Below are 14,673 nucleotides of genomic sequence, written 5' to 3'. Positions count from 1 at the left end.
GAAATACCCCCACTGACTGCTGCAAGTACCGAGTCTGCTGCATAGCCTGCATGTAAGCAACATTGCAGGCCTGCATGACATTGAGCTGGAGATCAGGAGTAAGGTGTTCCGACATGCTCTGTTCAATTTGATTAAAAAAATGATGTGCTGGTCTCTGGAGGTCTGCTTCCAGATGGTTAAGGCGCTGGTTGACATCCTGGAAAAGTGTGTTAATGAGTCAAACCACTTTCCAGTCTATCTCCCAGCGCCTTTAAGCCATTCTGGAAGACCGAGCTCAATGAAGAAACTCGGGCATGAGTGACCTGTCCGAGGCCTTCTGCCACTGGCAGGAAGAGCCGCAAAAAAAAGAGGCAGGGGACTGGGACAGGGGAACACCTGATGGACCAGCTTCCTGGTCTCCAGTCTGTGTTGCTGGCCCACTTGCTGCTTCGTTGTTGGATGGCTGTTACGAGTCCGTGGCTGTTGTTGGCTCCAGATCAAGGTTCGAGGGTACTACTCCAGGTTCTGTGAAAATAAAAGAAAAATATTAGTACCAAAAATTTACAAGAGTAAAAGCACCAACTCCTGTGGACTAGAAAAAAACAGATTAGGGAATACAACACAATACAATACAACACAAAAATACTTACGTTCTCTGGGCAAGGACCGGTCTCAAAAACACCAGCATGCAATGATATTTATACTTTCTGATCCTTGCTTCAGCACCACTGCGAAACTGGCTGTCCTGACGAAGGTCCTTGTTGAAGTGATCCTTCATCGAATGCCAACGGGTTCTGACTTTGCTCACTGTGAAAAAAACAAAACATTTTTACACAATGCACTTTCGGTCGGGATCACACAACTGTGTGTGATGTAAGAAACTCGGAGGAGTTTAATCGCATCACACACAGTTGTGTGATCCCGGCCAAGGTGAATGGCTCATCACACAACATTTAAATACTTACAAAATTCCTTGTGGACCCATGGAGTGGCTTTGTCCCAGCCATCCATCATTGCTCAGGCCACCTCATTCCACAGCCGCCGGATGACCATGTTGTCCGAGTGCTGCTGAACCCAGGTGTCCCACAATGGGACTCGCTCCTCGACCAGGAAAATTAGAAGGTCATTATCGAGGAGGTCTTCGTCCCATTCTGGAACCTAGAAAAGAAAGACATTAATGTTGTAAAGATAAGAAAAAGAACGAAAACAAGAGATACAGAAAACAGGAAAGAATAAGTTAAGTCAAGAAAAAAATAGTAGTCAAGGCAAAAAAGGGAAGATAGAAGCAAAGTGAAGAAATAAGAAACAGGCATGAATAGTATAGTCATGAAACAAAAAAAATACAATCAGTCAAGTATACTTACACGCCATCTTGCCACCTGATCTTGTGCTGGCTGCTCCTGGTCTGCCTCCGCTGCAGTGGAAGAACTGGTCTGATAAGAAAAAAATAAATGACCACATGTGTATATGTGACAGAGAATACTTACCAATCAGTAGGGAATGTACTCACTTCACTTTCCCATCCAGCACGTTCAGGGCCAGGGTGCTCCTCAGAAGACGAGGAAGAAGACATTATGAATGCTGCAAGAAAAAAAGAGACAGAAATTAGTACATACTAAAGATAGAAAAAAGGACAGACAGACATTCGCTTTTATACTCACATTAGCCAAAGTTGTGATTCTTCTGGAGAGGTTCCAGTCTGCTTCCAAGTCAGTCTGCTTCCAAGTTTGTCTGCTTCCAAGCCTGTAGAGTAGTGTACTGCCAGTGCCCACACATTCTTTTTATCCATCTTTGTGTGGGGGGTGGCTAATCAGTGTCTAGACATGTTTATGCTGGAAAAACACATGCGTACGAAAACGCTAGCGAACGCGTGTGCTTGCGTACGCCTGTGTTCCCATAGACTGTAATACATTGTTTCGACGCATTCCTTCCGCAAGCGTCCGCATGCGTTCGGCGGCGTCCACCAAAATTGCAACATGTTGCGTTAGCCGCGCCCAGCCATACAAGCCGAAACAACGCATGCGTAGTCAAACGCGGCCGAAAACATACAAACGCATGTACCTGCATCCACAACATTAAAGATAGGAAAACATGACGGATGCGGATGTATGTGGCCGAAAAGCTGAGGACACAACCGCAAATGTGAAACCAGCCTAAGTGTAGCAAATGTGAATGTGGTCCTAGCATTTCTATGTATTATTAGTCACCTATCACTTTCAAACCCATACTGATGATATAAAATACCCCACATTTTTGGGCTCCACATAGCAAATATGACCATGATCCTAGCGTTTTCTCTGAGAGACTATATTCTTAATCATATTGCAACACCATATCCGGTCTGATGTTAAGCCCTACAGGCACCCTTGTATTGAGTTTAAAGATCCAGAAACTTTCCCTGTTCAGGATTTTTCTCCTTTGATCCCCTCCTCTCTGCGCTTTAAAAACTTTTTCTATAGCACAGAATTTCAAGTGGGATGTATCCCCCCATGGACATTAGCAAAGTGCATAGATACAGCTGAGCTGTTTAGTTTCAACTGGCCTGTAGAGTCTGAAATATGCCTACATATTCTTTTTTTTTCAAGTGGCCCGAGGTACATTCCACATATTGGACATTACACATACAGCATTCCACCAGGTATATTACATTTTTACAAAAACAGGCAGAGATGCTTACCTGTCTAAATGGGTCTCAATACAAATGCACAAACAGGGTGCAGCGGACCCAAATAAAATAGCAAATGCATTGCGAAATTACCCAGAAGACTTAGTGGTCTCGCGAGACCGCTAAGTCATCTGGGTAATTTCGCAATGCATCCTGGGAACGGAAGATGGCGGCCGGCGCGAGCGACTCGGCGGACTACCGAGGGTGAGTATAGCAGGTTTTTTGTTTTTTTATTATTTTACATTTTTTTTACTATAGATGCCGCAAAGGCTGCATCAATAGTAAAAAATTGGGGACACACAGGGTTAATAGCAGCGGTTACAGAGTGCGTTACCCGTGGCATAACGCGGTCCGTTACCGCCGGCATTAACCCTGTGTGAGCGGTGACCGGAGGGGAGTATGCGGGCGCCGGGCACTGAGTGCGGGGAGTAAGGAGCGGCCATTTTCTTCTGGACTGTGCGCGTCGCTGATTGGTCGTGGCAATGGTCGTGGGCGTTTTGCCACGACCAATCAGCGACTTGGATTCCATGACAGACAGAGGCCGCGACCAATGAATATCCGTGACAGAAAGACGAAAGTACCCCTTAGACAATTATATAGTAGACTAGATGGTGGCCCGATTCTAACGCATCGGGTATTCTAGAATATGCATGTCCACATAGTATATTGCCCAGTGACGTAGTATATTGCCCAGTGATGTAGTATATTGCCCAGTGACGTAGTATATTGCCCAGCAACATAGTATATTGCCCAGCCACGTAGTATATTGCCCAGCCACGTAGTATATTGCCCAGCGACGTAGTATATTGCCCAGTCACGTAGTATATTGCCCAGTCACGGAGTATATTGCCCAGTCACATAGTATATTGCCCAGTGATGTAGTATATTGCCACATGTATGCAGTCCTTGACCAGCCGGTCGAGGGTGCATACTGCTGTGCGAGATGTGAGCACATTGTGCATTTGGAAACCCAGATACTGGATCTAAATGTGCAGCTGGCAACACTGAGATCCATAGACAATATGGAGAGGAGTCTTCTGCTCACAGAGCAGACGCTCAATGGGATAGATGAGGAGGGGGATGGTAGGATGGAGCTGCAGGACAGTGTGGCAGTTAGCTGGGTGACAGATAGAAGGCGGGGTAGAGGGAAGAGTGCCAGGGAGGCTAGTCCTGATCTGGCACACCCCAATAAGTTTGCTAAGTTAGCAGATGAGGGGGGTGCCAGTACAGGGGTAGCACTGCTGCAGCCAGGCATGTCCTCTGAAAGCCGGAGGAGTGACTGCTCCAGTAAGGAGGGAAATAAGAGAGCAGGGCAGGCCAGACAGGTGCTGGTAGTGGGGGACTCAATTATTAGGGGAACAGATAGGGCAATCTGTCACAAAGACAGGGATCGTCGGACGGTGTGCTGCCTACCTGGCGCTCGAGTCCGACACATTGCTGATCGGGTGGACAGATTACTGGGAGGGGCTGGTGAGGACCCAGCGGTCATGGTGCACATTGGCACAAATGACAAAGTTAGAGGTAGGTGGAAGGTCCTTAAAGATGATTTCAGGGAATTAGGCTGCAAGCTGAAAGCAAGGACCTCCAACGTGGTATTTTCCGAAATACTGCCTGTACCACGTGCCACGCCAGAGAGGCAACGGGAGATTAGGGAGGTTAATAAGTGGCTCAAGAATTGGTGTAGGAAGGAGGGGTTTGGGTTCCTGCAGAACTGGGCCGACTTCTCAGTTGGCTACAGGCTCTACGCTAGGGACGGGCTGCACCTCAATGGGGAAGGTGCAGCTGTGCTGGGGGAGAAAATGGTTAGAAGGTTGGAGGAGTGTTTAAACTAGGGATTGGGGGGAGGGTATTCATTTTATAGGAGGGGAAGATAGTGCAGATAGAGACCTGGGCACAAATAAGGAAGTTGGGGGTGGCGGTGGCATGGGGGGTGGGGTTAGAACAGTTAGTAATTTAAGAAAGAATAGAGGTACAGAGAGTAACATCAAGTGCATGTATACTAATGCCAGAAGCCTCGCCAACAAAATGGATGAATTAGAACTAATGTTGTTGGAGCATAATTATGACATGGTGGGGATATCTGAGACGTGGCTGGATGAGAGCCATGACTGGGCTGTTAACTTGCAGGGCTATAGCCTGTTCAGAAATGACCGTACAGATAAGCGAGGGGGAGGGGTGTGTCTATATGTAAAATCTTCCTTAAAACCCATCCTGCGTGATAATATAGGTGAATTTAATGAAAATGTAGAGTCCCTGTGGGTGGAGATAAGGGGAGGGGGAAAAAATAATAAATTACTGATAGGGGTTTGTTATAAATCTCCAAAACAAATGGAAGCAATGGAGAATATCCTCGTAAAGCAAATAGATGAAGCTGTGACTCAAGGAGAAGTCATTATTATGGGGGACTTCAACTACCCTGAAATAGATTGGGGAACAGAAACCTGCAGTTCCAGCAAAGGTAATCGGTTTTTGACAACTATGAGAGACAATTACCTTTCACAACTGGTTCAGGACCCAACAAGGAGGGGGGTACTGCTAGACCTAATATTAACCAACAGGCCAGACCGCATATCAAATATAAGGGTTGGGGGTCACTTGGGGAATAGTGATCACAAAATAATAAGTTTTCATGTAACCTTTAATAAGATGGGTAGTAGGGGGGTGACAAGGACACTAAACTTCAGGAGGGCAAATTTCCAACGGATGAGAGAGGATCTTGGTGCAATTAACTGGGACGATATCCTGAGACATAAAAATACACAAAGAAAATGGGAGACATTTATTAGCATCCTGGATAGGACCTGTGCACAGTATATACCGTATGGGAATAAACATACTAGAAATAGGAGGAAACCAATATGGCTAAATAGAGCTGTAAGGGGTGCAATAAGGGACAAAAAGAAAGCATTTAGAGAATTAAAGGAAGTAGGTAGTGAGGAGGCATTAAATAAATACAGAAAATTAAATAAATTCTGTAAAAAGCAAATCAAGGCAGCAAAGATTGAGACAGAGAGACTCATTGCCAGAGAGAGTAAAAATAATCCCAAAATATTCTTTAACTATATAAATAGTAAGAAACTAAAAAATGACAGTGTTGGCCCCCTTAAAAATAGTCTGGGTGAAATGGTGGATGAGGATGAGGAAAAAGCCAATATGCTAAATGACTTTTTTTCATCAGTATTTACAAAAGAAAATCCCATGGCAGACAAAATGACTAGTGATAAAAATTCCCCATTAAATGTCACCTGCTTAACCCAGCAGGAAGTACAGCGGCGTCTAAAAATAACTAAAATTGACAAATCACCGGGCCCGGATGGGATACACCCCCGAGTACTGCAGGAACTAAGTACAGTCATTGATAGACCATTATTTTTAATCTTTAAAGACTCCATAATAACAGGGTCTGTACCACAGGACTGGCGTATAGCAAATGTGGTGCCAATATTCAAAAAAGGGGCAAAAACTGAACTCGGTAATTATAGGCCAGTAAGCTTAACCTCCACTGTGGGTAAAATCCTGGAGGGCATTCTAAGGGATGCTATGCTGGAGTATCTGAAGAAGAATAACCTCATGACCCAGTATCAGCACGGGTTTACTAGGGACCGTTCATGTCAGACTAATTTGATCAGCTTCTATGAAGAGGTAAGTTCCGGACTGGACCAAGGGAACCCAGTGGACGTAGTATATATGGACTTTTCCAAAGCTTTTGATACGGTGCCACACAAAAGGTTGTTACATAAAATGAGAGTAATGGGGATAGGGGAAAATATGTGTAAGTGGGTTGAGAGCTGGCTCAGGGATAGGAAACAAAGGGTGGTTATTAATGGAGCACACTCGGACTGGGTCACGGTTAGCAGTGGGGTACCACAGGGGTCAGTATTGGGCCCTCTTCTTTTTAACATATTTATTAATGACCTTGTAGGGGGCATTCAGAGTAGAATTTCAATATTTGCAGATGACACTAAACTCTGCAGGGTAATCAATACAGGGGAGGACCATTTTATATTACAGGATGATTTATGTAAACTAGAAGCTTGGGCTGATAAATGGCAAATGAGCTTTAATGAGGATAAATGTAAGGTCATGCACTTGGGTAGAAGTAATAAGATGTATAACTATGTGCTTAATTCTAAAACTCTGGGCAAAACCGTCAATGAAAAAGACCTGGGTGTATGGGTGGATGACAAACTCATATTCAGTGGCCAGTGTCAGGCAGCTGCTACAAAGGCAAATAAAATAATGGGATGTATTAAAAGAGGCATAGATGCTCATGAGGAGAACATAATTTTACCTCTATACAAGTCACTAGTTCGACCACACTTAGAATACTGTGCACAGTTCTGGTCTCCGGTGTATAAGAAAGACATAGCTGAACTGGAGCGGGTGCAGAGAAGAGCGACCAAGGTTATTAGAGGACTGGGGGGTCTGCAATACCAAGATAGGTTATTACACTTGGGGCTATTTAGTTTGGAAAAACGAAGACTAAGGGGTGATCTTATTTTAATGTATAAATATATGAGGGGTCCCAGGATGGTATGCCAGAAGGACCTTTCATGACATCACGGTCATGTGACCGCGACGTGATCACAGGCCCTGCAAGAAGGACCTTCCATGACGTCACAGTCATGTGACAGCGACGTCATGGAAGGTCCTTCTTGCAGGGCCTGTGATCACGTCGCGGTCACATGACCGTGACGTCATGGAAGGTCCTTCGGGCATACCATCCTGGGACCGGAACCTGCCGCTTGCATGGAGCTGTCACCGTAGCGTCGCTAGGAGCGCGAAAGGCGGCGGATGGTGAGTATAGCAGGTTTTGTATTTTTTTTCATTATTTTTAACATGACATATTTTTACTATTGATTCTGCATAGGTAGCGTCAATAGTAAATAGTTGGGGACACACAGGGTTAATAGCAGTGGTAATGGAGTGCGTTACACCGCGGCCCCTTACCTCTGCCATTAACCCTGTGTGAGCGGTGACTGGACGAGAAGGGGATTATGGAGCGGGCGCCGGGCAGTGACTGTAGGGGAGGGACTAATCGGACTGTGGCCGTCGCTGATTGGTCATGGCAGCCATGACAGGCAGCTGGTGCGACCAATCAGTGACTTGGATTCCATGACAGACAGAGGCCGCGACCAATGAATATCTGGGACAGACAGACGGAAGTACCCCTTAGACAATCATATGTATAGATTATCTTCAGTAACAGCGCGGTCATCTGCTGAGGTTCTCCTCCAGTATTAGGGCGTGTCACAGAGTTGTAATCAAGGCTACCTGGTTAGGGACCCACTCAGAAGCTTCGCCCCCCCGGACCAAAACCCTAGCTACGCCTCTGGCTACAACACAGACACACTGTGTGTCCACGTCTATAGAAACCTTTTATACCTAACCATGTCTGCTTTTTATCATCCTGATTTTTTACAAACAGACTTGGTGATATCATGGAGTCAATTGTGGGTGCTTTTTTTGCTACATATCTAATAGTGTTCATGTCTATGATTTTTCTCAATTTTTCATCTTGGTTCAACATGGGGACATATTTTTTAATGATTTTTGTAATCTCATTTATATTCTGTGCTATATTGTGTACTAAATGTGATATTCTTATTGTCTCCCAGTTTTTCTTTGGTTTTATTGGCAATAAGATTATCTCTATTTGCCAGTGTCACTTCTTTTTTTATTTTTTTCTAGTGTTTTTTGTTTATATCTACTTTCCACTAAACGTTTTTGCACTTTATCCATTTCTTTATCTAATGCAGCGGTATTTGAGCAACTTCTCCTTGTTCTTATAAATTCTCCTTAGGGCATATTATTCACTACATGGGCAGGATGGCATGAACTTGCTCTGAGAATCGTATTGCTGTGTCTTTCCTAAAGGGGGTGATGAGAACTTTATTCTTGTCTTTCACCCTTGACAAAGTAACATCTAGAAAGTTGATTTTATACTTATTTTATGTACAGTATATGTAAAATTCAGATTGTAAGTATTAGTATTCATATACTGTACAAATGCTTTTGCTTCCTCCCCACTCCCCCGCCACACAAACAAAAAATCATCAATATATCTTCCCATCCATTGTAGTTTTTCGTAATATGGGTTCTTAGTAGAAAAAATATATTTTTCTTCTCATAGGGCCATTGTAAGATTTGCCAGTGAAGGGGAAAATTTCGATGGGGCGTTTGTTTCCCCTCTTTCCATGTTATCTTGCCCTGTGGGCATGATGACATAATTTGCCCTAACCAGCACCATTGCCAGCTCCTTCACATCACGTACATGCGCGCGGCTCATTTCGACAGCATGACTGCACCTTTGTAGCCGGGTGTACGCTTTCTGGATTCAGAGGTGCACTGTGCATGACCGGGAGCCGTCTTCTGAACTTCTGCCTTTAAGAACTACAGTGGCTTGTCAAATGACACAAGAGGGAAACGATGAAAAATGGTCACACACAATAAATAGAAATGCTATAACCTTTATTAATACCAAACCACAATATTAAAACCAGGTGAGCGGAGGGAAGGTAGTAAAGCACAGAAAACACTGTTATGAAGTTAACAGGAAGGGCGCCACCAGAGATAACAGTCCTACAGGCTTATACATTATCAGAGTAAACAAATAAGCAAAAATAGGAAACAAATAGTAAAAAACTAAATAAACCAAAATAATAACTTGATCCTACTGCAGTCAGGGATACCAAGCCAAGTACCAACTGTTTCACATATAAGATAGGTGAGTGCAAGAACCGCTATAATGCTATCCTAATTGAAATCCCATACCTATCAAACCGACACAGTAGATATTAGTAAAGCAAGGTACCCACCGCACAGAGGACTGTAGTACTGGAGGCGCGCTTCCACCCCAACGCGCGTTTCGGCGATCACACCTTCATCAGGGGGCAAAGACAGTGAGTGCACATGGGTTTAAAAAGCTCCCGGACAGGAAATGAGCAGGTGCAGCGACCAAAATGGTCCGTACGGCAACAGGGAAGAGAGAAACAGTGACCGCATCTGCCGGAAGTGAAGGGGCGTGGCTGTCAAATTGATAACGCAGTAACGTGCAAACCATGACGCAGAAGCGTCAAAAAGAGAACGCATTAACATGGAATTCAGAACGCTCCAGCGTCCAAAACCACAACGCTAACAGCGTCCAAAAACCTCCAAGTAATCGCGAAATTTCATGAACACCATAGCGCCGGCTGCGTCCAATGGGGGTCAAAGGGAGCCGAGGACCACTGGGGCCCCAAGTGGACCACAGCACCCAAAGGTCACCACAGGAACGCTCCGGCGCATAGGAATGGCTAAGGCAGCACCCACAGATATAATAACTGCTAGGTGGAGTCACCACAACCACTAAAAATAGCCCCATTTAATTATACATGGACAAACATAAAACCATAAAATATATAAAGACAAAAAGGGCAGATACCAATAAATGACTAGGACACCAACCACAAACTATACATTGCTTAATCACCTCTATTCGCATAGAAGTACAAGAAGCTCACAGTTAATGAAAACTTAATACATAATCTATACATTGCAAACGAAATGGCAATCACATATATAGATAACAATAATAAATATAAAGAAAACATATATATACAAACAACTATGATTATAAAGACAAGGCTTTATCATAGTGGCCGTGGTCCATTAATCATTAATGCCTTCTGAATCCTTTTCTTTCTTTTTTCCTTTGTTCTCTTCTTTTTATTCTCTTTTTTTCTTATTCACACCGTTAAGGAAATGTCCTCTTCATAACATCGTAATACAAAAATATGGAATATGCCACAGGAAACTACCAGGTCAACATGTGCTAAAAACAACGAGGTAAGTAAAAAACAAGATTAAAAACAAAGAACTAACAGCGTAAACATGCAGATACTACAAGCAGGACCGATAGCAGCATATACACTTAGGAGAGGAGCAGTTGTATTGATACCGATTCTTACAAGAAGGGGGCATAGCTAATATTGTCATTGAGGCCGGTTGGCTGAACTGTGCCCAGAGTCCATATCCATCTTGACTCGACACGGGCCAGCCTCTGGAAGGTACCACCCCCGCGGATCCCTACTTCCAGTAAATCAATCCCTCTAGCCCTGAGAAGATCAGGGTTACAGTTGTGAAAGGTCTTGAAGTGGCGTGGTATTGTTTTAAGGGTGGATGTGTCTTCCACAGTAGCCGCTGCGCCGATGCCCAAGACATGTTCCCGGATGCGTGTTTTTAGTTGGCGGGTGGTCATTCCTACGTACATTTTGTCACAAGGGCATGTGACAACATAGATCACATTAGTACTAGTACAGGTTATTTTTTTCTTTATTTTAAATTCGCGTGATCTATCCCAGTTGGCAAATACGCCAATTCTCTCAATGTTTGGGCATGCGACACAGCGGCCACACGGAACACACCCCACCCGAACCGCCATACTATCAAGAAATGTGGTCCTCCTCTCACCGGTATAATGGCTATGCACCAGGGTATCCCTGAGATTCCTGGACCGTCTAACTGCAATCCCAGCCCTCTCAGGGAGATATCGTGCAATAACAGGGTCAGCCCTCAATACATGCCATGATTTTTGTAGGATATTTTTCATCATCGGGAATTGGGAGTGGTACCTAGTAACAAATCTGACAATATCATGCTCTTGTTTAGCATTGCTCTTATATAGTAGTGAATCCCTCGAGGAGTATTTCGCTCTGTTGAACGCTTTTTTGATACTACGTTTACTATGGCCTCTGGACACTAATCTGTTTTTTAAATCTTCAGCCTGTTCGCAGAAATCCGTCTCAGTAGAACAGAGTCTACGTAGACGGAGAAATTGCCCCGTGGGGACTGATTTAATGACATGATCCGGGTGTGAGGAGGAGGCGTGCAACAAGAGATTGGTAGAGGTGGGTTTCCTGTAAATAACTGTCTGCAGGTCACCATGAACATCTCGTTTAGTCATGACATCTAAGAATTCGATGGCATTGCCATCGAATTTATATGTCAATTTGATATTACTGGTGTTATCATTGAGGGATGTCATAAATTCCTGCAGACTGGTAGACGGGCCCCGCCAGATCATAAAAATGTCGTCAATGTACCGTGTCCACAAGAGGACACGGCACATTGACTCCGGATGATCTGGCAGGGAGAGGCCCCTCTCCCACAGCCCCAAGAACAGATTAGCGTAGGCAGGGGCAAAAGGGGCACCCATTGCTGTTCCTTGGAGCTGCAGGAAGAAGGACCCCTTAAAAACAAAAAAATTATGAGTTAAAGAAAATTCCAGGAGATCACAAATAAGTGTTTTGATTTCAATTGAAGAGTTGGATGCATCTAAGAAGAACTTGACCGCTCGAAGGCCATCGGAGTGTCGAATGCTGGTGTACAACGACTCGACGTCGGCTGTAACTAATAATTCCTCATCCCCGAGACTGACCCCATCCATAAGTCTCAGGAATTCACCCGTATCTTTAAGATACGACGGAAGACTTAAAACCAATGGCTGCAGCTTAGAGTCGATCCATTGGTTTACCTTCTCGAGGTAATTACCTCTACCAGATATTATAGGACGCCCAGGGGGCGTCTTTGTGTCCTTGTGTATCTTGGGGAGAAGATAGAATGTAGGAATTGTAGAATCACCTGTCAATAATGCTGATGCTAATTCATTGGTAATGGTACCCGCATCTCTAGCCTGTTTCACAATATCACCAAGTTGTTTAGAGAAGGCGGACAAGGGGTTAAACGTGAGTTTTTTGTAACAAACTTTGTTGTTTAACTGGCGATAGGCCTCCTTCTCATACATTGAGTTAGGCCACACCACCACGTTACCCCCCTTGTCCGCCGGCTTAAACACAACATCCCCAAGATCTTGAAGGACACGAAGACGCCCCCTCTCCTCAGCTGTTAAATTATCTTTATAGATATGTTTGGGGATTCCCTGAAAATCTTTGGTAACCAATTGTACAAATAAATCTACATTTGGACATGAAGACAGGGGAGGGAATTTTTTAGATCTAGAACGAATGGAGGTTGGGATCATACCTCCTTCAGGGGTGTCGTGTTCAACTGCCAACTCTTCCAAAGTACGAAGGGCTATCTGTTCTTCCTCTGTGGGGAAGAGTGCAGCCAGATTACCATCAAAGAAGTATTTTTTGAAAATTAATGATCTGGCAAAGAGGTGAAGATCTTTTACAGCCTCAAATACATCAAATGGTGCTGCAGGTGAAAAAGATAGGCCCTTCTCTAATAGTTCTAAATCAATGTCAGTAAAATCATGTGAGCTAAGGTTAATTACCTTGTTGTTATATTTACGGGGTTCCGTGGAGGAATCATCTCGTCTGTAAGGATGAAACATAAAATCTCTCTGGTTCCGTGTGGTCATTCTTGACCGTGTGGTCACTGACGATGTAGATCGTTCCGAAGTATCACTTACAGAAGAGATGGACGACTGAGACTGGGCCCGCCTCATCTGTCCATCGCCTTGTCTACTTTTTCTCCACAGGTACACCCTTTTACACTCGTAGTCATGACGATCTCTACCAATTTTGGATGACTGGGTATCTTGAATTTTTTTAACCACATTTTCCAAGGATTTCTCAATTTGTTTATTGCATAGGTCAAGTTGTTCCACAGTCCCACATTTTTTCAATTCCTCCTCTGCCACTTTAATAGATGCATCCAACTGTTCAATGATACCTTTATTATAATCTCCCAATAACTTCATAAGTTGACCAGAACAATTATTGCACGCCTCCTCCCAACCCGAAATGAAGGCCGCATCCTCCACAGGAAAAGTAGGGATAACCCGAACTCTAAGGCCACGTGGGATCATTTTTCTATTTTGGTACCCTTCCAAAAAGCTACAGTTCCACCAAAGTTTTGTCCGTTTTATCACCATATTTTGTAGCTCCATAACTTGTTCCTCCCATCTGCGATCGGTAGCCTGCTGTGTGATGGAAACATCACCTCCGAACACCTGATCAATATGTGAACGCCAAGCTATTTCCTTGGCTCTGAAGTCCATGCCTATAAGCAACCCTGTGCAAAACACAGCAAGAAATGAATAACAACTTATAAGACTAAACACCATGGTAACTCATAATATGACAAAAATCTGTACCATAGGTGAAAAAGGACCAACAAGACCTATCATCAAGATAAGCACATGACACAAGAGGGAAACGATGAAAAATGGTCACACACAATAAATAGAAATGCTATAACCTTTATTAATACCAAACCACAATATTAAAACCAGGTGAGCGGAGGGAAGGTAGTAAAGCACAGAAAACACTGTTATGAAGTTAACAGGAAGGGCGCCACCAGAGATAACAGTCCTACAGGCTTATACATTATCAGAGTAAACAAATAAGCAAAAATAGGAAACAAATAGTAAAAAACTAAATAAACCAAAATAATAACTTGATCCTACTGCAGTCAGGGATACCAAGCCAAGTACCAACTGTTTCACATATAAGATAGGTGAGTGCAAGTCCCTCAATGATAACACCAGTAATATCAAATTGACATATAAATTCGATGGCAATGCCATCGAATTCTTAGATGTCATGACTAAACGAGATGTTCATGGTGACCTGCAGACAGTTATTTACAGGAAACCCACCTCTACCAATCTCTTGTTGCACGCCTCCTCCTCACACCCGGATCATGTCATTAAATCAGTCCCCACGGGGCAATTTCTCCGTCTACGTAGACTCTGTTCTACTGAGACGGATTTCTGCGAACAGGCTGAAGATTTAAAAAACAGATTAGTGTCCAGAGGCCATAGTAAACGTAGTATCAAAAAAGCGTTCAACAGAGCGAAATACTCCTCGAGGGATTCACTACTATATAAGAGCAATGCTAAACAAGAGCATGATATTGTCAGATTTGTTACTAGGTACCACTCCCAATTCCCGATGATGAAAAATATCCTACAAAAATCATGGCATGTATTGAGGGCTGACCCTGTTATTGCACGATATCTCCCTGAGAGGGCTGGGATTGCAGTTAGACGGTCCAGGAATCTCAGGGATACCCTGGTGCAT

General features: G+C 43.9%; 1 protein-coding gene across 1 annotated transcript; it reads right to left on the bottom strand.

Annotated features, from left to right (window-relative positions):
- Window positions 1-12,293: 12,293 nt before the first annotated feature.
- LOC143809871 (uncharacterized) lies at window positions 12,294-13,938 on the bottom strand. The gene is made up of 2 exons (XM_077292853.1): window positions 12,921-13,938; window positions 12,294-12,733 (listed from the first exon to the last, which is right to left on the bottom strand). The coding sequence occupies exons 1-2, from the start codon at window positions 13,713-13,715 to the stop codon at window positions 12,719-12,721; spliced, it is 810 nt and encodes a 269-aa protein (XP_077148968.1). The 5' UTR covers window positions 13,716-13,938; the 3' UTR covers window positions 12,294-12,718.
- Between the last annotated feature and the right edge of the window lie 735 nt (window positions 13,939-14,673).

The sequence above is a fragment of the Ranitomeya variabilis genome, chromosome 2 (genome assembly GCF_051348905.1).
Source record: "Ranitomeya variabilis isolate aRanVar5 chromosome 2, aRanVar5.hap1, whole genome shotgun sequence".
Classification (NCBI taxonomy): Eukaryota; Metazoa; Chordata; class Amphibia; order Anura; family Dendrobatidae; genus Ranitomeya; species Ranitomeya variabilis.
The sequence above is the reverse complement of the archived record's forward strand: the minus strand, read 5'-3'. Positions and strand labels throughout refer to the sequence as shown.

What these genes read in the sequence shown, in the direction of transcription:
- LOC143809871 (XM_077292853.1), bottom strand. Translation starts at nt 13,715, where the DNA reads ATGGTGTTTAGTCTTATAAGTTGTTATTCATTTCTTGCTGTGTTTTGC.